The sequence below is a fragment of the Crotalus tigris genome, unplaced genomic scaffold, assembly GCF_016545835.1.
Source record: "Crotalus tigris isolate CLP2741 ecotype Arizona unplaced genomic scaffold, ASM1654583v1 scf7180000018097.2503214, whole genome shotgun sequence".
Classification (NCBI taxonomy): domain Eukaryota; kingdom Metazoa; phylum Chordata; class Lepidosauria; order Squamata; family Viperidae; genus Crotalus; species Crotalus tigris.
This window is the reverse complement of record NW_024096820.1, coordinates 581,953-606,333: the sequence shown is the minus strand read 5'-3', so window position 1 is coordinate 606,333 and position 24,381 is coordinate 581,953. Positions and strand designations below refer to the sequence as shown.

The 24,381-nt window shown below is 49.8% G+C and overlaps 1 protein-coding gene across 1 annotated transcript; it reads left to right on the top strand.

Annotated features, from left to right (window-relative positions):
* Positions 1 to 161: 161 nt before the first annotated feature.
* NELFA (negative elongation factor complex member A) lies at positions 162 to 24,287 on the top strand. The gene is made up of 11 exons (XM_039347633.1): positions 162 to 523; positions 7,795 to 7,966; positions 10,354 to 10,515; positions 11,153 to 11,242; positions 14,112 to 14,242; positions 15,320 to 15,389; positions 16,491 to 16,579; positions 17,091 to 17,205; positions 17,883 to 18,154; positions 19,802 to 19,901; positions 21,153 to 24,287. Exons 1-11 carry the CDS (start codon positions 314 to 316, stop codon positions 21,335 to 21,337), a joined length of 1,596 nt encoding a protein of 531 aa, XP_039203567.1. The 5' UTR covers positions 162 to 313; the 3' UTR covers positions 21,338 to 24,287.
* The last annotated feature ends 94 nt before the right edge of the window (positions 24,288 to 24,381 follow it).

The window sequence follows — 24,381 nt, the reverse complement described above, 5'->3', positions numbered from 1 at the left end:
CGCAGGAGCCGCTTTGGCCGAGTAGCGACCGCTGAGGAGAAGACGGACGAAGCGGGGTCCGCCATCTTGACGTACGACAAACGCGCGCGCGACGCCTTCGCCCCTCCCTCCCCTCCGCGGCCATTTCCCGCCGGCCCTCCCGCGCGCCGCCATCTTGTGTTACGGACGGCGGTGCGAAGGGAGGGAGGCTGGGAGGGAGGCGTCCTCCCCTGGAGGGCCGGGGCCTCGCTCGCTCGCTCGCTCGTCCCCCCTCCGCCCGCTCTTTTAGGTGTCTTCGTGAAATGCCGGCCGCGCGCCTCGGCTGGGCCCCAAGATGGCGTCGATGCGGGAGAGCGACACCGGCCTGTGGCTGCACAACAAGCTGGGCTCGGCCGACGAGCTGTGGGCGCCGCCGAGCATCGCCTCGCTGCTCACCGCCTCGGTCATCGACAACATCCGCCTCTGCTTCCACGGCCTCTCCTCGCCCGTCAAGCTCAAGCTGCTCCTGGGCATCCTCCACCTGCCCCGCCGCGCCGTCGACGAGGTGAGGCCGCCGGGCGGGGCCGCCCCAGACCCCCCTCCGACCCCCCCCCTCCGCCGCCGCCGGGGGTGGGGAGGGCCGTTGCGGGTGGCCGTTGGGGGGGGAGGGGCCCGGCAAGGTCACCCGTCGACCCCCCCCGCGGGGCTTCACCTTTCCTTGGGGGGCCGAGGGGTTCCCCCCCCCGGCCGTGGCCTCAGATGGGGGGGACGTTCGGCCCAGCCTTCCCGGTTGGGCGGCGGCCTGGCCCCGGACCCTCCGCTTTGGGGTCTGGGGCGGAGGATGTACGCTAGGAGTCCTCGGCTTACGACCGTCCGCTTAGTGACCGTGGGAAGTTGGGACGGTGCCGAGAGGAAGGGCCGGGGACCGTTGCCCACCCTTAACGGCCCCGGCGGCGCCCGCGTGACGGTCACGTGATCAAAGGCCCAGGCCCTTGGCCACCGACCCGGGTTTGTGAGGAGGGTCGCGGCGTCCCGGGGGTCCCTCCCTCCCCTCCTGGCCACCTTCTGACCAGCCAAGTCAGCGGGGGAGCCTGATAAACTGAACAACCTGGTTATTAACCGCAGCGATTCGCATAACGACATAACGACCCTGGCAAGAAAAGTCATACGGTGGGGCAAAGTTCACTCCACAACTGTCTCGCTTAGCAACAGAAAGTTTGGGCTTGGTTCTGGTCCTAAGTCGAGGACTGCCCATATAAACGCCCTCGGTTTGTGGGATGATTCCCTCTGCAGAGGAGGAAGCTTTGAGCAGGGAACCTGCCGGGTGCAGCCGGTGGGGGCCATGCCTATTTCCCTTGATTTTGGAGACGCTCCTGAGGGCTGGACCCCAGGGCCTCGTAGAGGGGAGGCCACTAGGAAATGCCCAAGGGCTGTACAGTTAGACCAGGATGCTGAGAAATCACCCCAGGATAAAATTGCACGGGCGCAGAAAAGGGGCTGGCAAAACTTTTGTATCTTGCTGCGGCTTCAGTCACACCTGCTGAACTCGAATGAATATTTTGCCATCCCTGCACTCTCCTCGGTGACCGCCGCAGAAAGAAATCTTTCTGTCGGGCCGCTACAGACGGTGCCGATGTCAGCCCACGGGACCTCTCGGAGACCCTGGAGGGCTGCGATCCATCCGGCTGCCTGGCTGAGGAGCCCGAGATCTGCGGGCCCAGGCGACTGGCTCAGTGCTGGGAATCGCAAGGACTCGGCGGAGGAGAGTCCGGATCCTGGCAGGACGTCCATTTCCGAGATGGGGAAGCAGCTTCAGAGAGCAAAACCAAGGAGACCCGCTGTATTCCTCCGGCAGCCCAAAAGACGTCGGTGCCCCCCCGATTAGACACCCCCCCCCCCCGTGGCTGGGCTACTTGAAGTGGCCTCTGGAGACACACACACACACACACACACCCCCCCGGGCCTCTGCTGGAGGCCCTCTCTGCTGTCGGTCTTCCCTTCCCGCATCCTCACCTCCTGCCATCCTCAGTGGTGCAGCCCAGGCCAGACTAGGAAACTCTCTGTCAGTTGGCTACTGGTAGTTCTCAACTTCAAGCGGTTCATTTAGCGCCTGTTCCAAGTTACAACGGCACTGGAAAAAGTGACTTAAGACTATTTTTCACACTTTACAGACCGTTGCGGCATCCCCCTGGTCACGTGATCAAAATTCAGATGCTTGGCAACTGGCTCACGTTTATGAAGGTTGCCGTGTCTGGTGTGTGCGTGTGTGTGTTTCACGTGATCTGCTTTTGTGACCTTCTGGCAAGCAAAGTCAGTGGGGGAAGCCAGATTCACTTAACTGCGTTGCTAACAATTGCAGTGATTCACTCAACAAGTGTGGCAGGAAAGGTCATAAAATGGGGCAAAATTCACTTCACAAATGTCTCACTTAGCAACAGTAATTTTGGGCTCGCTTGTGGTCGTAAGTCGAGGACGGCCTGTACCGGAGTGTCACCAGTCCCGCTTGCCTCTCTGCCTCGCCCTCTTTTGAAGTGGTGCTGCGCTGGCCTTCTAGCAGCAGCCCCACCTGGGCTCCCTTAGCTGTGGCTCTGGACTGGATTCCTGGTTAGCTGCACCTGGGTGGCAAAACGATATCACGTCTTTGTGTATTTCCACGCATGTGTGAGTCTGCCAAAAGCAGCGTTCCTCCTACCTTTGGCTTTGCCGGCCACAGGTGCACCAGCTGCAACTTGCCCCTTTGTGTTTACTCAGCCTGGAACAAGACGGCCAGATAAATTCCGCACATCTCTGCTGGCAAACCACTTTGGAACTGTTGGCACAGAAGTGATAGGGATACGCCTGGGTGGTCATACAGCCCTTCACTTTTACTTTGCCTTCCAGAAAAACCATTTGTTAGCAATCGATCTTGTCTACTTCTTTCTCCTGTTTCAGCATCCATCCCTGCTTTGGACCTTAGGCAGATTAATAAGACCGCCCCAGGCTTAAAACTGCCTCCTTAAAATCATTTGTATTTGTTGGCATCACAGTCCGAGTCTTCGTGATAATTGATGTGCTGGTTTGGGAAAATGAGGGTAGTTATCTGCAGTATTGCTCTTGATGGGGCCTGGGTTAGGGGAGGCTAGTCTAGATGCCCTTGGGACACTTGGTGGAGGAGTATGTGCCTGGGAATTCTGTTGTAGCCTCCATTGTTTATCATCCAGAATTCCACAGAGGGAATGTAGAATATAAACATGGCAAGTTCAGCTAAGTGACTCTTGAAAAAAATATTGAGAATACCTTGTTTCTTTCCTACCTGATGAGTTGCAGATCAGTAGATGCACTTTGTGTCCAACTTTTCTGGCACAAACCTGGCCTGGAAACCATCGGCCCAGGGAACCAAACTTTCTGAGCTCAGAGTAGTAAGTTTTACTAGCGGAAAGATTAAAGATAAGAGTCCCAGTGAGCGCTTTCCTTTCCAAATGGGAATCTGACATGTAGGCAAAGGAAGGGAGTTCCGTTCTCGTGATCTGAAGGAGCTGTGGAGCTGGTCTTCTGGCTCTGGGGAAGGGCTGTTAGGCTTGACTGAGAAGAATTGTGTGACTTTTCCCCAGGGAAGATGTTTGCTGAGCCACATGGTGTGTGTAGCAGGAGGGGCTTTACGCAAGGGCAGCTGATTCATCCGGTGCACAAGCCACATTCCCAAGGTAGCTCAAACTGCATTCTTTGGCAAAAGGCCGGGCAGGGAGGGAAAAGGAGAGCTAAGAGGCGTGGAGTGAGGGTTTAGCACAGGGGTTCTCAACCTTGGCAACTTTAAGACTTGTGGACTTCAATTCCCAGAATTCCTCAGCCAGCAAAGCTGGCTGAGGAATTATGGAAGTTGAAGTCCACAAGTCTTAAAAGTTGCCAAGGTTGAGAACCCCTGGTTTAGCAGAAGGAGAAGCAAACCATCCTCATGCCCTGCTAGGGGTAGGAACCTCAAGGTAGACGTGTACTGTATATTTTCTCCCTTGGAATTATGCTTTTTACATACATTACGCTTGAAATCTTGTCTCCCTCGCTGACGGATCGGGGGAAAGACTGCAAGCCAGCTTCTAAGAATGCAGAATAGCGCTCACTAAAGAAAGTGAGGATAGGGAGGTCTCCTAGGAAGGCAGGGCGTCGGCTGTTGTCCAGGTGTGTGGGAAGACCCCAAGAAGGATAAAGGTGGCCCCCTAAGAGTAGCAGATACTTAGAGGAACTTGGCAAGAATTCTAGGAGTTGAAGTTTGGGCCTCTTAAAGTTGCCAAGGTTGAGAAACGTTGGACTAGAAACTGTGGCGCTCCCAGAAATGTAACCGACGCTCTGGGTCCGTTATGTAGGGGACACCTTCACCATAATAAAAAAGCCGAGGTTGCCTACCCCTGTCCTAGACCAAGCCAAGTCCCAAAAGCCAGAGGATTCCTGGAACCCTGGCACTCGGACGCATCACCATCAATCGGCACGTACAGATAAACCACATTTATGCACTATTCAAAATAGCCAATTAAAAAAGCAACCACTAAGGAACATAAAAACCGGAACACTCCCGCGCCGGCAGCCAGATAAGCAGGGATTGACGCCAGACGGGCGGCCAAGCAGGAAACAATATCCTAATCGAGGAACTGCCAAGGAGAAAGGCCCACGCCCACCGACACTGGCAGAGCAAGCTACCAGGACCAAACCCCGCAGCCGGTCTCACTGATGATGTTACCTAGTTGGGTGATGAGATGTATTCCCATGTATCACTCCCATTTTATCAGAATATAAGCTGGACTCCTTCAGGGGGTCCTCGCTATAACCCACTCCAGAGGCGGCATGTGCTGGATGTCTTTGAATAGAAGGCCCAGAATTTCTGACCAGCCTGCTTAAATCTCGCCCGCAGGGTGTCCTAATAACTTAATTCCCTCCGTGATTAGGTCAGCTCCGGATCTGCCAGTCTTTTGCGAGGCCCTGAAAATTGGGTTTCTGCCAGGCCACGGAAAGGTGACGCAGCCCGTCTCTTGGCTTTGTTGATGATTATTTTATGATGCTCAACAGCTGTGAGTTTTACATTGTGTGTGTTACTTGTTTTTTATATCTTTTATTGAAAGCTGCCCAGGGTGGTGTACAGTATGAGACGCTTTATATATCAGATGAATAAAATTATAGACTAATCATATTTTGTTGGCAGCCAATATTGTGAAGCTTAGAACCTTGAAACCAAATTGGGAGAGGCTGTATATTCATCGCATATTCAGATTATATGAATGGTTTCTTAAGGTAGTAACTAAAATTCAGGAATCCCAAAGGTGATTTTTCAAAAGGCAAGTGGACTTTGTTTTTTTTTCCCTTTGAAAACATTTCGTTTTTCAGAACTGAAGAACTGAATAGAACTGAAGAAGCTTCTTGGGTGAGAGGCGAAATGTTTTCAAAGAAAAACCCAAGAAAGTCCAGTTGCCTTTTGGAAAAGCATCTTTGGGACAACCGTGATGTAGATAATGGAGAATCTCCATAGACGTTTAAAATTCTGGAGCAACAAATTTTTTTCTGCAAATTTTGGGAAATGGGAAGGAAATAACTGAATAATCTTAATTGCAACTGCAAACTGGAAAATAATTATCCATTACGCTACAATTATATAAACTTACTGATTACGCCATGCTGTACAGTAAATAAGTAAGAACATCTTCCTTTTCAAATTATTATTTGAATAATAATTATTCAAATTATTCATTGTAAAAGACAGTAATGTTATTTTCGTACTTCCTGTTAAGTGTTCATTGTCACCTCTAGCCAAATAACAAGCTATTTGTAGAGTTTTGTGTGAAGGCTCCGCCAAATTCTGTATTGTTTATGTTTAAAAAGAGATTCGGCTCAGATAAAAAATTTCATTGTGATGGTGTGGGTTTTATTTCCAACTACTCAACTACTTCTGTCCTACGAGATGAGGTTGGACTGCTCTAAGAGTAGAAATTGAAATATTGTGTTCTTTACTTTTCTGTGGGATTGTAAAATATTCTAGAATGAACTCTATTCTCAACTGGACCTTGTTTACATTTTCCTTCTTGGTGTTGTGACATTATTGTCAACTGTATTTGTAGCCAAAGTGGAGAAAGCACGTAATCTGTTTCACCTTCAGTTGTTTTGGGAAAAGCAGCTTTTTAATTTGTGCCTTGGCAGTTGCTTCATTCTCTTAAAAAAAAAAGAAGATAGTTTTGATTACCATGGTAGATCCCCCTGCTGCTTTCTCCAAAGTATGTACTGGAAGATAAATGATAACTTGGGAGAGATAAAGGAAGAGGCGGAAGATAGTTAAAGAATAAAACTTGTTTGAAAGGATAGATTAAACCAGGGGTAGGCAACCTTAGCCCTTTTATGACTGGTGGACTTCAACTCCCAGAATTCCTGAGCCAGCATGGGGGAACTATGGCCCTCTCATGACTCATGGACTTTAATTCCCAGAATTCCTCAGCCAGCCTGGCTCAGTATGGAAACCTCTCCCTTTCCCCTCAGCATGGCTTGCTCAGGAATTCTGGGAGTTGGAGTCCACCAGTCATAAAAGAGCCAAGGTGGCCTACCCCTGGTATAGGGTATATATGGTATAGGACAGGGGTAGGCCACCTTGGCTCTTTTATGACTGGTGGACTTCAGCTCCCAGAATTCCTAAGCCAGCATGGGGGAACTATGGCCCCTCTCATGACTCGTGGACTTCAACTCCCAGAATTCCTGAGCCAGCATGGCTCAGCATGGAAACCTCTCCCTTTCCCCTCAACATGGCTGGCTCAGGAATTCTGGGAGTTGAAGTCCACGAGTCATAAAAGAGCCAAGGTGGCCTACCCCTGGATTAAATAGATGCTGAATATGCATTTATCCATATGAATTGGGGAAAAAATCAGTAAAATACGGGAATAAAAATGACGTTTGGCAGGTAGCTAAACCTAATAATTATTACACCGTAACAAGCATTTGTCCAGGAGGAGCAGATCTCTCCTAAGGATTTGGATCACTTCCACCTCCTTGATTTGCCTCAGTCAAAGAGTTGGACGAAGGCCAGTTGATCCTCCTCTCTTGAGATGGATTTTCTTGCTTACCTGCCAAAACAGGACAGCTATAAAAAGCTAAATTTCATTTTCATGAATTGCAGTGGTGACGCTAGTGAGGGACTGCCCGATGGTGGTTTTCAAGTGTTTCATATCTCATGTGATCCTGTTCTGTTGATCTGGGAAACTTGCAGGTGGCGGTTTCCACCAGCTGCAAGTTATACTGTCTGTCCTTTAAGCGAATACACGCTCGCTCTTCTGGCCTTCTCACAGCCTTCGCATCACATTTGATGGCAGATAGATAAAGAGCATCATTCACTAAAAAAACCTCTCAGATCCAATTCTTGGACCTCGAGGAGGGGGTGCCAACCATGGAAGACGGACCTGGTTAGGGCTCTGGGCTCCTGCAGCCAGACAGAAAGGACTCCAAGCGCTTTCATGGATTTTATGCAGCCTCCGGGGTCCGTTACTTTGAACACAGACAGACGGCAGCTCCGTTATAAAGCTGTTTTTCCCATAGGACAGTAACAGGTTAAAAACGTTGGCGATCCCATCAGAGAGAAGCCTCATTGGGGCGCAGGGGCTTCTGCAGAGGAAGTTCCTTTGCAAGGGCCCCTCGTGTCCGCGGCGTGGAGGCTGAGGACGGACAGGGTGGAGCTGGGGGTGGGTGGGTGGGAGGGGGTGGATGAAAAGCCCACGGTCTTGTTTACAACCCCTTGGGGGACAAGGCGAGGTCTGTTCTGGAGGGCTTCCGAAACAAAGTTCCGATTTATTTTGAACGTCCCACTCTTAGTTTTTTTCCCCTCCTCTGTCTTGCTAGATGAATGGTGCCCTGACTGAAATTATCCAGCTGGCTACGTTGGATCCAGACCCCTGGGTCTTAATGGTGGCGGATATCTTAAAATCCTTTCCGGATATTGGCTCCCTTAACCTGGATCTGGAAGAGCAGAACCCCAACGTTCAGGATATCTTAGCAGAATTGCGAGAAAAGGGTAAGCCTCTTTCCCTCGCCTTGCTGCGGTGGAGCTGTCTTTACACAAACCATGGCTTTGGGACGGAATTTCTGTGGACTATAAACCGAAGCTAAGATACAGAGTTTATCATTTACAAATAGTTTTGGAACAGATTGGGTTTGTTCAGCAGCGTGTAAAGCAGCAGAAGCAAGCGGCCTCTGATCTCTGGCTGATTCCCTCCACTGCCCGAACGGTCCACTGTGCCTTAAGCTGCCTCCCTCCCTCCGGTGCGGCCATTGAGGAGGCAGCTTCAGGGGGGCTTCTGGAACAGGCCCTCCGGCTGAGAAAGCTGCTCTCCCAGCATGGCTCTCCACTGCAGACCTTGGCTGGGTTACCGGAGAGCGTCTCCTACTGGGACAAACAGCTTCCCCCAGTCCAGCAGTCTTCCCCAGCGGCCTCTGGAGCAAGGGATGGAGGGGATGCCAGAGAGCCTGTTTGGAACGAGGGAGTGAGTGAGCAGGAGGCTGGCAGACCCTCCCGTAGCAGGACACGTGCCTGGAATTTATTGTGCCCAGTGTGCGCAAGAATTGCTCGAGAGGAAGGGAAAAGCGTTTCTCCCTCTCAGCAGTCCTGTTTAGAATAGAATAGAATGCAGAATGGAATGGAATGGAATAGAACAGAATGGAATGGAACAGAACAGAACAGAACAGAATAGAATAGAAAAACAGAGTTGGAAGGGACCTTGGAGGTCATCTAGTCCAACCCCTGCTCAGGCAAGTAACCCTATACCATTTCGGACAAATGGCTGTCCAGTCTCTTAAAAACTTCCAGTGTTGGAGCATTCACCGCTTCTGGAGGCAGGTGGTTCCACTGGTTAATTGTTCTCCCTGTCAGGAAGTTTCTCCTTAGTTCTAGGTTGCTTCTCTGCTTAGTTCTAGGTTGTTTCCATCCGTTGCTTCTTGTCCTGCCTTCAGGCGCTTTGGAGAAGAGCTTGACTCCCTTTTCTTCTTGGGGGCAGCCCCTGAGAGACTGGAACACTGGCTATCCTGTCCCCCCTCTTCTTTAGACTGGCCATACCCAATTTCAGCAACTGTTCTTTGTATGTTTTATCCGCCAGTCTCCCAGTTAAAGAAAAAGTCTCTGATTTGTTGGCAAAAGGCCAGCAGGGCTGGGGCCCTGTGATTCTTGGGAGGGAAGGGGATGCCAAATGAGGGTGGCCCCTGCTGTCCAGGGAGGCTCCGGGACCTGGTCTCCTGTAACAGTCACCCCAGGGGACCCCGCCACACCTCCCCCTCCCCATCTCAAGCTCCATGGGAGCCCAGCCTCCCTGTTTCTGGAGTCTAATTCCAGCCCCCTCCACCCCCTCGCCATGCCCACAATAGGCCAGGCGTTTCTGCAGCAGCCCTAGAGCCCGGCCTTCCCCTACAGCGGGCCCAGTCCAGCCAGCCAGCCCGGGGCAACGGCCAGTCCCTCTCGCCCCCTGAAAACCGGCCCCTTGGCAGTGCCCACCCGATGCAGCCTGCCCACCCACCCACCCACCCACCCACCTCCAAACCTTCTTTCAGGTCCTTCAGGCATCTCCCACCATGCATCAAACACCCCCCCCCCTTCCTCCCTGCTTTGCAGACTCCTCTCTCTTGCTGTCTGTCTTCTGGAGAGGTTCAAAATAACATTATTGCAAAGGTGTTCAAAATTGTGATGTATCACCTTGGCCATAAGCCATTGAAATAACTATAAGTAGTTTGGTTAGAACACAAAGCTTAGGTAACTTACTCTTTTTATTTGTCCATTTGTTTCTCCTTTACAATTTAGAAAAAAAATCAGTGTAGCTGAAATGTTGAGAGCTTCTGATATATTTAGATTTTTATAATGACATGCCTATAGTTTTCAGTTAAACAGTTTGAAAAAAATATTTTTGCATAAGATTATCCCATGTTGCTTGCTGTCATGCAAAAGGCAGCTTACCAAACACAATTCCTTTGAAAATATTTGTTTCTAGAGAACATGGATTTTAGCCTATATATATTGCAGATATATTCTGCCCCTCCACTCTGAAAGCTGGAGAAAAGCATTTCTATATCCAATCCTATTCAGTTATTTAAATAGCTTAATCTTAACTTTTTTTTTTTAAGCCAAGATCTAATTTTAATAAGTTGAAATTAAACATTAGTGCTTATGTTCAAAATGCATTTAATGTTCCATTTGACAGCACCTCTGATGAGTTGGGATTTTATCAGTTATTTTTATCATGCAACCATAGTTGTATTATAGCAAGGCATATTGTTATATATATGTAATCCTATACTCATTGTGTGTCTGTCTTTTCTTCAGTTGAAATGTACTAAAAAATCTGTGAATTAAAAATGCAAGTTTTCTATCTAAAAAAAAAAAAAATTGACTGACAAAGTCTCTGTTTCTCTGCCTAGTGAGCGATTGTGAGTCCTCAGCCATGTTGCCTTTGGAGTGCCAGTACCTGAACAAGAACGCCTTGACCACCCTGGCTGGCCCCTTCACGCCCCCCGTGAAGCACTTCCAGCTGAAGCGGAAGCCCAAGAGCGCCACGCTCCGAGCGGAGCTCCTGCAGAAGTGTAAGTAGCTCACCCCCCCGGGGGGGGAGGGGGAGAAGAGGGGCAAGCTCTCGAACCACAGCCAGTCCCCCCACTTAACAACGGTTCACTTAGTGACCGTTCGAAGTCACAGTGGAATTAAGAAAAGGGACTTATGACCGCGTTTCACACTTAACGACCGTTGCGGCATCCCCGTGGTCACGTGGTCAAAATTCAAACCCTTGGCAGCTAACTCGTATTTATGACGGTCGCAGCGTCCCGAGGTCAGGTGATCCCCCTTTTGGGAGCTTCTGACGAGCAAAGTCCGCGGGGGAAGCCGGATTCCTTAACCAACTGTGTCACCTGTAGGAATTTTTTATTTGTTTTACAAAACTTCGTAAGTAAAGAAATTCTCCCTCGTTTGCATCTGGCCATCCTAGAAAGTAGTGTGTTGCGTTGTGTTGTGCTGTGTTTGTTGTGTTGTGTGAAGTTACGTTAACTGTAAAAAAAAAAAAACGTAATGTGGAAAAAAAAACTAAGTGCCAAGGTTGCCTACCCCTGGGATAGACTCAAGTTTAACACTGCATTAAAAGCTTTCTTTAAAATTAGTGTGTGACCTTTTTTTTTTTTCTTTTAAAGTTGGATACTAAATAGGTTTGTGTTATTTTTTTTTTTTTAGCGGCAGAAACTGCGCAACAGCTGAAGAAGACTGCTGGAGTAGCTTTTCACGCCAAAGGGAGAGGATTGGTTAAGAAAATTGACACAACAAGTAGGTTTTCATTTTTCTCTCGTTTTATATGTAACCACTTTGAGCCTTAAGATAAACTGGGGATACCAAAAAATGCCATTCAGCTGTTCCCGGATGGATATCACAAAGGCTGTTAGGTTTACGTGCAAGGTTGGTGCAGAAAGACGCTCTCTGGAGGAAGTTGGGGCCCTCACCGAGTCTGCCAGCTCAAATTCCTGCTTTCTGCGGAGAGAGGAGCAACGTTGAGCACAGCCGGCTGCGAGGAAGTCAAGCTTTGTGGCCAGAAATGTTCTCGCTGTGCCATCAAGTGAGCTCCTGTCGCCCAGAGGGAAAACCGGATGGGAGACAAGACGCCCGTGGTTGCCAGCCTCTTCTTTCCCAAGCAGTCCCGGGGAGAGGGGGCTTCCAGGCCAGGTTCCCCAAGAAAGAAAATAACAGCTCAGCACAACAACCTACGAAGGAGGGTTGCAGGAACTGGGTCTGGCCAGTCGAGAGAAAAGGAGGACCGGTGGGGGGACAGGATAGCCAGTCTTCCAGTGTTTGAGGGCCTGCCCCAAAGAAGAGGGGGGTCCACCTATCTTCTACAGCACCTGAAGGCAGGACAAGAAGCAACGGATGGAAACTAATCAAGGAGAGAAGCAACCTAGAACTAAGGAGAAACTTCCTGACAGTGAGAACAATTAACCAGTGGAACCACCTGCCTCTAGAAATTGCAGGTGTTTCATCACTGGAGCTTTCTAAGAAAAGCCTGGACAGCCACTTGTCGGAAATGCGATAGCATCTCCTGCTTGAGCAGGGGGTTGGACTAGAAGACCTCCAAGGTCCCTTCCAGCTCCATTCTGATGGGTTGAAGGTAGATGGCCTGGCATTTCTTTTTTCTCTTCTAGCACTTCTAAACAGTGCTAATTCTGCAGAAGGGAGACCAGCCTCTTCTGCAAGCAACAACTGGACTTAAAAAGTCAATTTTTGGACATCTGAATTCATCTTCACTACGTCAGCCTGTCAGAAGAAGGAACCTTTTGCCTGATTTACTTGCAGAGCCTCCCACAAACACTTTTGTAGGAGGGGCCAGAACTATCCTGGAGGATATTTGGTCACAGTCAAAGCTGTCCATTGGGGCAGAAGACTTGACGGGCGCCTACCTTGCCACAGCTTAGATCCAAAGCATCTCCCTTTGGAGGAGCTGGCCAGGAGCCGGGTGCTGGGGAAGTTCCATCTCAGTCGGTTCTCATCCTGCAACCACGAGGTCTATGGTACCTTCAGATCCAGAGAAGGAAGACCACAAGGATAGCAAGCACCTTCTGAGAGAGCTTCTCAGGTGCTTTGCCATCTGTTTCTGTTCTCACAGAAGAGGGGGGGGGAGGAGAAAGGGGCTTCCAAACAACAAATCTCAGAAGTTATAACTTTACAGCTTTGAATGATGAGCACAAATGCTAATATTTGAATTTTTTTCTTTTGGGGGGGGTTTGCCCATCTGGATTGAATAGTATAACCGCTACAGGGCTTTTCCACCAGTGGGACGGGTACCACCTGTGGTCCATTGGCACCTGGCAGGTGGTACGCAACCATCCTAGAAAAGTGGGAGTGGGGGAGGGGAATGAGCTGAACTGGTGGCAGCACCACACAAGCCTGAACGAGAGACGGCTGGAGCTGCAGGGCTGTCAGGGCTCAGCAGAAGCACCAGGATCAGTGCTGCTTTCCAGCTGATTGGCGCTTCGGGGCTGTCAGGGCTCAGGGGAAGCACCAGGATCAGCGCCAGGCTCCAGCTGGAGCTCAGTGGTGATCCTGGTGCTTCCGCTGAAGAAGCGCCGATCAGCTGGAATGCTGCAGCCTCTCCAGGGTCTTGTGATTTACATTCAGATGCTTGGCAACCGATTCATATTTATGACGGTCGCAGTGTCCCAGGGTCATGTGAAGTGACCAAAACCTGCTGCAACCACCCAGCAGACAGGGGGAATAAAAACCAGACACCCCCCACCCCACCCCCGCTGCCAATCCTCAACAGAAATGCTCACAACAATGAAAACCTCAGACAGGAGGAAGAGCACCGCCAGGTGGGCAGGCAGGTGTCTTACTCAACTGTGGCTTGGGGGCTACTTGTAACTTCGAACAATCAGTAAGCGAACTGTTGTAAGTCAAGGACTACCTGTACTTTTATCACTTTTTTCCTTTCTTTTTTTGTGGGGGGTCATCAAGTTTTTGACCCCTTGCTAGGCGACTGGTGGTCCTCGGATGTTGCCATCTCCTAAAAGGGGTACAGTGGGTGAAAAGGTTGAAAAGCCCTGGACTAGCAGACTTCAGGAGGCAGCCAGCCTCAGACCGAGGGTGGTGGTCCTAATGGCTTCTCCTGACCAGAACTGATAACTGGAGGTCAATGTATGTGGGGGGGGGTGTCGCTGCACGAGGAAGAAGCCCCTCGCAGGGAGTTCTTGTAAGATGGCCTCTCATCGGACATTAACACAAGCACGTTGGAAGAGACGAGCGCTCCACCTATCGGGATGTTCCTCCCGGCAGAGTTCTTCATGCAGCAAGCGGCTTCCTGGAAGCACGTAGAGTTGATGTCCAAGGCCTCTGGAGGCTTAGGAGCTGCAGCGCTTCTGTCCAGAGTTTGCATTTTATTCACAGGCTCCTCTTGGCAGCCCCCGGGGATCTGCTGAGGTTCCGTGACCGTTAGAGGGAATCTAACTTCAGAGACGCGTGAAACACATCTGGAACTTCCAGTACATTTCGTGACAACCTTGGCCTTTTGCTCTGAGTCTTAAAAACGATGGCTCGAAAAGCCTGTAGGGGTTTTAGTAATGTTTTAAAGATTTTACTAGTCTTCATTGGAAAGGGCCTTATCCCCAAGGGCGAGGATTTTGTCTTTAATTGTCCCTTGTTCTCTTTGCAGCTCCACTCAAAGGGATACCAAAGCAAGCTCCTTTCAGGAATCCCACCGCTCCGATTGTCTTCAGCCCGACGGGGAACCGGACCCCCATTCTATCCTCCACAGTGCCCCTGTGCAAGGAGAGGGGCGTAAAGGTATCTCACAGCAAGCGTATTCCTCTTCTTCCCCTGTAGAAGCGAAGGGCTTTTCCTGTCAGTTGGATTCAGAAACGGGCCAGTAAACCTTCCTGGGTTGTGTTGCTTCTGCTCACAAACGCCTAGTGACGGTCTTGTCGGTTGCCCTTTTAGAAGCTTCTCCGTTGGGTTGTTTCAAGTACAGGACATGGCAACGATCTCATTCGGCATTTCACTGTAGCTCACTTGTGCCTAATAATGTGGCAGAATTGTTTAGTAATCTGTCTGGATAGCCTTCCGTGCAGTTCAGGATTAGCGTGCAAAAATGTTTACATTTAGAAAGAGATAATTGAAGAAGCACCCCTAAAAGTAATTAAGGGATGCCTTTATCTTTGGAGTACTTTAAATGTGTGTTATGTATGTGTGCATTTTTGAGAGCAAGCTGCCTGCCTGCCGATCATCTATAGAGGGAACTGTTTGTCTTTTGTTTTCAGGCTTCTACGTTCTTGCTTGCTAAAATCAGTTTTCTCGTCTGTGTCATTTTGAGACCGATAACAATTTATAAAAGAGACTTGGTGCATCTTGTAAGTTAGGCAACAGTGTGCAGTTTTGATGTGCCTCATCCCCAACACCTCCTGAAAAGACAGTGGTGAAATTCTATATGTGCAAATGCTATATTTAAATGCGTCAAATTTAACAGTGGATGTTTATAAAAATAAGCACTCCAAACAGAACGTGTGGCACGTGTTCCACGGTGTTGGCGGACTGGGGAAAAAGTCTGGCCACAGGAGAAAAAAGTTTAGAAAATGAAGAAGTTACTTAATAGACTGATAAACTGTTAAAAGAGAACGCAAACCCTTCCCCCCCCCCCGGATAGTTGTTATTTTTTAGGTTTATGACAACACAAAAACGTTCTTGGATGTTGCTCAGTAAAGTGGAAGATTAATGCACAGGCTGAAACTCTCCAAGCGTTGTAATTTTTAGCCAGACATGATAAAGAACAGACATCGAAGCTGTTTTGTGAAATCCATGATGCAGGAAACCCTGGGGATTTGTGCCACGAGTGGGAAAGTAAAGATTTTCGTTGTGTATTTGTAGTACCTGGACCTCAAAGAGCTGAAAGCTGTGGACTCTGCCCGGGAAGCCAAACGGAGGAGAAAGACTTTGGGTGCGTGGGGCTGCCCCTTCCCTCCCATCGCCCCCCCTCCCCCTCAGCAGTCCAGGGGCAGGAATCTCGGAGGAATTGGGGTGGGGGAGGGGAGGGGCTGCTGCTCCTGGGGGAGGGGGCTCTCCAGAAATGGGGAGGCAGCCTCTCACCCGGCCCCTGTTTCAGAGGAGCAGAGGGGAGATGCTGCAAAGAGTGTCCCCTGAGGGAGGAAGGAAGGAAGGAAGGAAGGAAGGAAGGAAGGAAGGAAGGAAGGAAGGAAGGAAGGAAGGAAGGAAGGAAAGAAAGGAAGGAAGGGGAGGGAGGGAGGAAAGAAAAAGAAAGAAAGAAAGGGAAGGAAGGAAGGAGGAGGGAGGGAGGAAAGAAAGAAAAAGAGAAAGAAAGGAAGGAAGGAAGGAAGAAAGAAAGAAAGAAAGAAAGAAAGAAAGAAAGAAAGAAAGAAAGAAAGAAAGAAAGAAAGAAAGAAAGAAAGAAAGAAAGAAAAGGATGGATCTATCCCGTTAGGAATGCAGGGCATAGAAATGTTGCAGATCAGAGTGCGGTCGTGTAAAATACAGGCAGTCCTCAACTTACGACCAGAATTGAGCCCAGAATTCCTGTTGCCAGGGGGAGACATTGGTTAAGTGAGTTCTGCCCCATTTCACCAGCTTTCTCCCCACGGTTGTTGAGTGAATCACGGCAATGAAGTCAGTCACCCGGTCGTTAAGTGGAATCCGGCTTCCCCCATTGACTTGGCTTGTCAGAAGGTCGCAAAAGGGGATCACGTGACCCACCTCCCCCCCCCCCCAGGGACACATTGCAACCGTCATAAATGTAAATCAGGTGACCAGGAGGGGGATGCTGCAGCGGTCGTAAATGTGAAAAACGGCCCTAAGTCACTTTTTTCCAGTGCTGCTGTAACTTTGGTCACTAAGTGAACCGTTGTAAGTTGAGGACCGCCTGTATTCACGGTGTTGGTTGGGAACCTGGCTTCTGCCGAAGGTCGGGGAAAGGCTGCCGAGAGAGCCCCTCTCCCCATGGGCTTTCCCAGGAGGAGGAGGAGGGGGGTCCCTGGGTGGGAGCAGGGGGCCTCCTGAACCCTCCTCCGCCTTCTCCCTCCCGCAGATACGGACGTGGTCGCAAAGCAGGCGAAGGAGGAGACGGTGGTAGAAAACGCCACCCCGGATTACGCGGCTGGGCTGGGCTCAACCCAGGTACGCTTTTCATCTGAAGTGTTTTTTTTTTTAATATGTTGGAACTTTAAAAAAAGTCTCTTTAAGTTACGCCCCAAATAACGGAGTCAACGTGTAACTTCAGACAGAAAAGTTTATAGGAGGATTTGGGTCCTTGGCTGGCCAAGGGCCTCTCTCCGAAGGGCCTGGGGGGGGCCTCCCTGGAACCCACTTTCCTGGCCTGTTTGCGGAGGGACACAAAGTCCTCTTGGGCTACTTTCAGCACTTGAGGCCCTTTGACGTGTTTGGGTCTTTCCTTTCTATTTTAGGTTTTCACTGTTTTTAAATCTGGCTTTTGCCAGACGGGATTCTTTGTATTGGTTCAAATGACTTTTAAATTTAAGAGTTTTGAGGAGGACCGGTGTCGTCGCTGTGACTTTTTGCCGTGGTCCAGCCACTGGAACAGGTGGATGAAGGAGGGTAGCAAAGGTGCCCTTCCCCCTCTCTGAAAGCCCCCCTCCCCCACGGGGTTGTGTGTGTGGTCCTCTTGCAGAAACTGGCTTCCCTGAACAACGACCCAGCCGCGCTCGCTTCTACGAGTTACCTGCCTGCAGCGCCCAGCGCAGTGCCCTCCTCCTCCTACGTCCCGGGCTCTGACCCCCAGCCAGGTCAGTGACCCCCTCTGTCTTCGGCATCTGGGTTAGATGATTCCAGGGCACATTTCAGAGTGGCAGTATAAACACACATGGGGGGGGGTATGAAGCGATTGCAGAGTTGGGCTTGGTGAACGTGTGAAGGCCCCGCTGTGCTTGAAGAGCCTTCTGTCCCAAAGCGGAAAGCTCAGATATGATGAAAATAAAATTTGAGGAAGAAGCAGAACTTGGGGAAGGTAAATGAGGCAGACTCTTGAGTGACAGTCTGGATCCAGGCTGAAGATGGCCTCATTTCTTGGGGAAGGTGTCACCGTTTCGAAACGCTCTTACACTCCTAGACTTAATTCCTTCCTCGTGCCTCTTTCTTTCTCGCACCCTTAGTGTATGAGTCTGAATTCGTGTCAATGATTTTCTGTAGATTTGTTCCTAGTTCCCTGCAGCTGTTTGCAGCTTAGAATTCTGTGCTGAACCAAGTCCTGGCCCGGGAATTCAGATTAAGGAAAAACAACCCCACGTGACGCTTTTTGAAGGCCCTCTGGTGGCCGTGGACTTTTTGTGCTGAACAAGAAGCGAATATAACCTCGCTCTACGAAGCTTGGTAGAAGGAGGAGGAGGAGGAGGAGGAAGGGGATACAACAGGTATGCCTTAATGAGCCCTTCTACTCTCACAGCCTGTTTGTCCTGACATCCAGCTGGCTCCATCTGGGACCCCCTGCAAGCTAAAGAAGAAGCTGCTTCAGCCACCACCACCACCACGACCGCCACTGCTCTCCCCGTGGCCCAGTTTAAGCAGCGGACGCCCATGTACAATAGCCACTTGAACCTAATGGCCCCCACGGTGGCAGCGGCGGCGGCAGCACCGGCCCCCGAGTCTCCAGCGCCTCCTCCGGTCACCGCTCCAGCAACGCAGGGACCACCCGGCGTTCCCCAGGATGTCCCTGTCAAGAAGTGTCTCTCTCTCACAGTAAGCATCCAGACCTCCCCCCCAGCCCCCGGTCGCAGGTGGGGATCAGGGCAGATGGAGTAAGAAACGGGAAGGCACGGGTCACATCACCAGGCTTGTCCGCATATTGCTTTGTCGCTGTTTGGGGTGGGGGGGGGTCTCACGGTTTAGGTCTGACCGTAATACAAACACCGATGATTAATTTAGCCAGAGTGGCAGAATTTGTGGCCCAGCAGAGCTTAATAATTCCTGTTTTTTTCACGTATGGCAGCATTATTAAGCCACCCAGAGTCCCTCTGGACAGGCAGAATAATAATAATAATAATAATAATAATAATAATAATAATAATAATAATAATGATAGCAGAATAGAAGAGAAAGAACTGGAGAAGATAACAAAATACAAAGACCTACAAATAGAAATAGAAAGACTGTGGCAAAAGCAAGCAAGGGTAGTACCAATAGTCATAGGCTCCTTGGGTGCAATCCCAAAACAACTGGAGCACCACTTGAACACCATTGGCATTGACAAATTCGCTATTAGTCAATTGCAAAAGGCAGCCTTATTAGGAACTGCTTCCATCCTGCGACGATATCTGTAATACCATCAAACATCCACATCTGCCTATCCCACGTCCTGGGTAAGGACTCGATAGGTAGACAAAATGCCAAATCCAGTCTGAACATCTGGCTGACTGTGCGATGATCGATAATAATAATAATAATTAGTAGTAGTAGTAGTAGTAGTAGTAATAGTAGTAGTAGTTGGAAGGGACCTTGAAGGTCATCAAGTCCAACCCCCTGCTCAGGCAGGAAACCCTACACCATTTCGGACATGTGGCTGTCCAGTCTCTTCTTAAAAGCCTCTAGTGATGGAGCACCCACAGCTTCTGGAGGCAACTTCTGTTGCACTGGTTGATTGTTCTCCCTGTCAGGAAGTTTCTCCTTAGTTCTAGGTTGCTTCTCTCCTTGATTAGTTTCCACCCTTTGCTTCTTGTCCTGCTTTTAGGCGCCTTGGAGAATAGCTTGACTCCCTCTTCTTTGGGGCAGCCCCTGAGATATTGAAACACCGCTATCCTGACCCCCCTCGTCCTTCTCTTCATTAAACTAGACATACCCAATTCCAGCAAATAAAGCAAGGAAACAGATTAATAAATAATTTTATGTATTGTAGGCCTGTCCAGAGGCTTCTCTTCTTTAAAATTACGCCTATAAAGATGTCGTGGACGGAGGGCGTGTCTGTCACAAAAGGTGGTTGTTTGCCACCCCCTTCAGCTGATGGGTTTGTTGAGGAAAAGCAATTGGGAGCAGTTACTTTCCACTAAGTCGTGGTTGTCCAACCTTTTGGCTTGCCCCGGCTGTATTGAGCGAAGAGGAATTGTCTTGGGCCGCATATAAAATACATTGTGTATTTAATACATATAAATAACAAACCTCACTTAATTTTTGATACCTTTTATCTTGTGGGGCTGCATTACCAGCTGCCCAGGGCCATTGGAGAAGTATTGAAGTGTCCCCCCAGTTTACAGGAAAACAGGCAGCGCCGCCAGGGCTGCCGGTGGGCGAAGGACACCGGAAGAGACAAGAGACAAGTGAGGATTTCAGCAATGCGGAAGTAATTTCTCTACTGTTGTTTTCAACGGGATATATTCTTGAAACTCATTGCAGAAGGAGCAGTTGTTTGCAGCCCACGAAATATTCCAGATGGCCAACAAAGTTACGAGGCCCGAGAAGTCTCTCATCCTTGGATTTATGGCAGGATCCAGAGGTGGGTATCCGACACTCCTCTCCAGAGGATTGCTGAGTGGACACCAGTGCAGGCTTTCACGGCCGACTGGGCCGTTTGGGCTATTTTTGGAGTGCCGGTTTCTGATTTTGTTGCGTTGGGTTTGGCTGAGTCCTAATTGGGTTCTTTTCCAAGTAAGTTTCTGATTTACCCTGTGTGTGTGTGTCTGTGTGTGTCTGTGTGTGTCTGTGTGTGTGAGAGAGTGTGATTCGTGGTTGGTCCTGCTTTTGGGTTAAGGCCCTTGATGTGGGATGCAGAACGACTAAGCTTTATTAAGCCTCGGACTTCTTCCTTGTTGACGTCGTTAGGAAGTTTGTGGATGTCAGTGGCAGGCATGCTTAGTGGGTGGATGTTGGGAGTGCCCAAGGGAGGCCTCGAACTCAGCTCCATGACCATCCTGGCCCAGCTCAGTAGCTCCTCTTCTGGGCTCTCCTCGTCTGCGCTGCCTCTTGTCCACCTCCAGTCCGCCAGCAGCGCCAGTCACCACCTGTCACTAAAGGGGGATATTCGGCCACTAAACTCTGAAGTCCAAGACTGGCCAACTGCCGAGTAATTTGATTGATTGGGAATCAGGATAATCTGTAACTTTATCTAGAATAATATTTAGTGGTCTTTTTGTTCAACTTTTAGATGTAGGTATAGATAAGAAAAATGATAGTGGTTTTATAAACCAATTTATTATAGAGCATTTTGATCCCTTTTCAGACAAGGCCTTCGTCTACTGCAGGGGTTCTCAACCTTGGCCACTTTAAGACTTGTGGACTTTAACTTTAACTTTAACTTCAACTTTAACTTCAACTCCACAAGTCTTAAAGTGGCCAAGGTTGAGAACCCCTGGTCTACTGAAACGCAAGCGGCCAGCCTGTCTCCTGGATTTGTGCTAAACGAACATCACTGAGAAGACGGTTTAGTTACCAGAGTTTTTCAGGCAAAGAATTGGCCCTTAGCAGTTAAGAAGGTTTTCTTTGATTCAGAATATGGCGTCTACAGAGGCCATGCAATCCCTAACGTACAAATTCAGTTTAAATAAGGTTAAGGAGGTCAGGCTGTCTCCACTGAGGAGAGATTCGCTTCAGGGCCCGTCCTCAGAGGCAGGCAGCCCGTCCTGGGATGGGAAGGAAAATGCACCATGCAGAGACCAGGGAGGAATGCAGCTCCCTTCCCAGCTTTTGTCCCGAGTGATCGTTCTGGTCCGACTCAATCCCTCTGAAATCCGTGATTTCTCCTCTCCAGAAAACCCCTGCCAAGAGCAGGGCGACGTCATCCAGATCAAGCTGAGCGAGCACACCGAGGTCTTGCCGAACCCCGACGGGACCGGGAGCACCACCATGCTGGTGGACACCATCTTTGAAATGAATTACGCAACCGGCGAGTGGACCAGGCTGACCAAGCACAAGCCGATGACAAACATCTCGTAAACAGTTCAGCCACGGGAAGATGTAGACCAAGTAGATCCTAGAATAAAGCCAGCTTATACATTGTGTGTCAACTCGGACAGAACAACATTCCTGTGTGTGACCTGTAACCAGCCCGTGTCACCGCTCAAGTGGGAAGAGGCGACAAAACGGTCCTCGGATGGTGGAAGGATTCATGGCCTCCGGCAGTTTGGCAGGAAAGGGGTTTTATTTGCCTGCCTTGAGAAAGAATAGCAAGGAAGAGGCAGATTCACAGCAGGGACCTCCGTTGACTTTCTCGGTTCTCTGTTAAAAATAGGCACAGTTTCTTTTTTCCTTTTGCAGCTGCCTGCAAGCAGCAGCGTCGGTCCCTTGGGGTGGTTTCCTCAGGCACCCACCCTGAAAAGCCTGTAGGGCCTTCCCTCTCTCCTCTGCTCCTCCGGATTGCCCAAATAATAAACCTCCACTTCCTTGAGAACATCCAGCCCCCCAGCCGCATGGAGATGCATGGCTTCCCATAAATGGGTTGCCTTTGAACATGGATACATAAAAAGAGTTGAGTTCCCCCCTCCCCCAAGCTTATCTCAGGGCCCCCAAGGGGAGCTGCCTTCCCCAGGGTCAGAGTCGGTGCAGCGAGCAGCCTCTGAATACTCTTAAAATGGGTATAAATCCCAAGAACTTGACATTGGCTGCTTCAGGCTAACGTCGCTGGTTCCAGACCTCGCAGGATGGCCTTGCAGGATGGCCCCAAACGGGTCCCTTTTGAGCTTGCTCAAAAGGTGAATATCGGTGGATGTCCTAACACGGTGAAGCTTTTGGGGAATCTCCAAACAGTAATTAGGCACCCCTTCCCTGCTCTGTAGCCGTGGGGTCGAAGGAGGATCTGAGATGGTTTATCACGCAGGGCTGAGTTTCTGCATTTCTCTTTTCGGAAGGATTTGTTGGTTCTCCGAGGGCTGCAGGGCCTGGCCAGGAGCAACGCTGCTTGCAGGGGCCCCATCCTTGCCGGCTCCTGGGGAATTTCTCTTGCAAGCCTTTGAAGTTGAGGAGAGAGGGCAGCTCAATAGCGTAATCGTTTATGCAGAGGAAGAGTTGAAGAATAAAGAATTTCTTTCGGTTCCTTGAAATGGTTGGGAGATGCTAGGATGCTTTCTTTTAAGTGGAAGGTCCAGGGAAGCTGTTTGACCAGGCTGCAGATGGAAACAAAACGCTCTGAGCTCCTGTTCTGAGCACCTCCGGAGAACCTGAAGTGAGAGAGAGGGAAGATGGGCCGCCTTTTAGGTTTTGTTTTAGCACAGCTGAATTGTGTGTTTGTTTCTGAATTGTACCCAGTAGGCCTAACCAGAGTCAGAAGAGCATCACAAAGGGCTGGTTTCAGAAGAGTTTTTTGTGCAGCGTCATTTGACCTGAACCTGGAAGCAGGATTTTAAACCATAGGGCTAATTTTACTAAATTTGTCAGTTTTATGCAGTATCAGCCTGGCTTGCTCAGGCTATTTTAAGAGGCCACCTGGCTATATTCTTTTAACATTGGAAGCCTCCCCTCCCCCCCGTCTTTAGCTGGCATGTAGCAGGACGTGTCCTGGCGTGTTCAAACGTAAAGGCAATATTGACTGCTTGCTTGAACATCATGGCCGTCTGATTTGGAGGACATGCTATTTCATCTTTTATCCAAAAACTTGGTTTGAAGTTAGAATGCAGTTTTCTCTAGAATACCTCTGAGGACTTGGAGCAATACGAACTAACAGGTGTTTATGGTTCTGCTCTAGAGTATTTAGCCAGGGGGTTGGGGTGGGTGCCCAAAAAAAGTCCAGCTGGTCAGAATAGGGCACGGCTTTGAGTACAGAGTTGTGGCTATCACCTGGACTTTCTCGCCCTCCCACCCTCCCCTCCCTCCGTTGGAAGCAGTGGCATCCTTGCGGTCACCTGTGGTGGAATCAGTCACCTGTGATGAATTCAGAACAGTGGGAGCCTGGCATAATACTTGAGAAGAGTTTTGCCTCGCCGGGGGGGGGGGGCTGGCCCTGCACAGCCAGCAGCTTTTACTTGAGTTAGAAGCTTCTCATTTCAGAGTCCGTGCAAGGAAGGGTGCCGTGAAGCTGCTGCTGGTGCAACCCAGATAGAATCCTATGGATGTCCTCAAAGAGATCCTCATTAGAGCCTCGTCTTTGCTAAGCGCTTGGGAAATCACCATCCGATTTGGGCTGGCACAGTAGGTTGAAACTGAGGGATGCCTCTGTCCGGGAAGCCCTTGGGGGAGGTGGGTTCTTTCTTTCCGGATCCCTCTCCCTGTGCCCTGTGGTTGCGGTCTGGCTGCCCAGAGAGAGCTGGCAGTAAACTCTGCAAAGGCCGGCTGGAAAGGCGGAGGCAGCAGGCGGCCCAAGCAGCCAGCCAGCCTGACTGATGGGTGCAGCTTGTCCAGGGCAACAAGGCTCTCCGTGTGGCCCTGCTTGGCTTAAAAGGGACTCTTCTGATTCTGACAGAAAAAGGCAAGTGACCGGTACTATCCACAGTTCTAATCTGGGGGGGGGGGAGATATTTTAAGAGTTTAATTTTAGCTGTAAGATTACTTGTAGTATCCAGCATCCATAAGCATCAGACAAGCTGAAGAGTTACTGCTGAAAAAAAAACCCACGCAACTTCCCTCCTGCCCTACCAGTTAGCAGAAGCCCAGAAGCCCTTGGCAGCCCTGGGACTTCCCTTCCTGTGCCCCCCCCCACCCCCACCCCTCCCCGACTGATGGAAGGGGAGAGAAAAGGCAAGGCTAGGAGATGAACTCTTGAGACCGTGGGATTCTGGTACCTTTTTAACAAGCAATGTTGTTTTGTAAAATGTTGCCTATCTAGTAGAGCAGGCCAGATGTTTTCTATCTTATTTTGTTTTTTTTGTACAGATGTAAATGCAAGACCTCATTTTCCTTGAGTACGTATTTTCGGCATCATATCTGTAATAAAGTTCAGATTTTTCTAAGTACATTTTTCTTTTTGCCCCAGTGGTGGTATTATTTGGCATCTGCTCGTCCTTGACGGGGCTCCCGGGCGCAGGCCCTAAGGACGTGCTAACTAAATG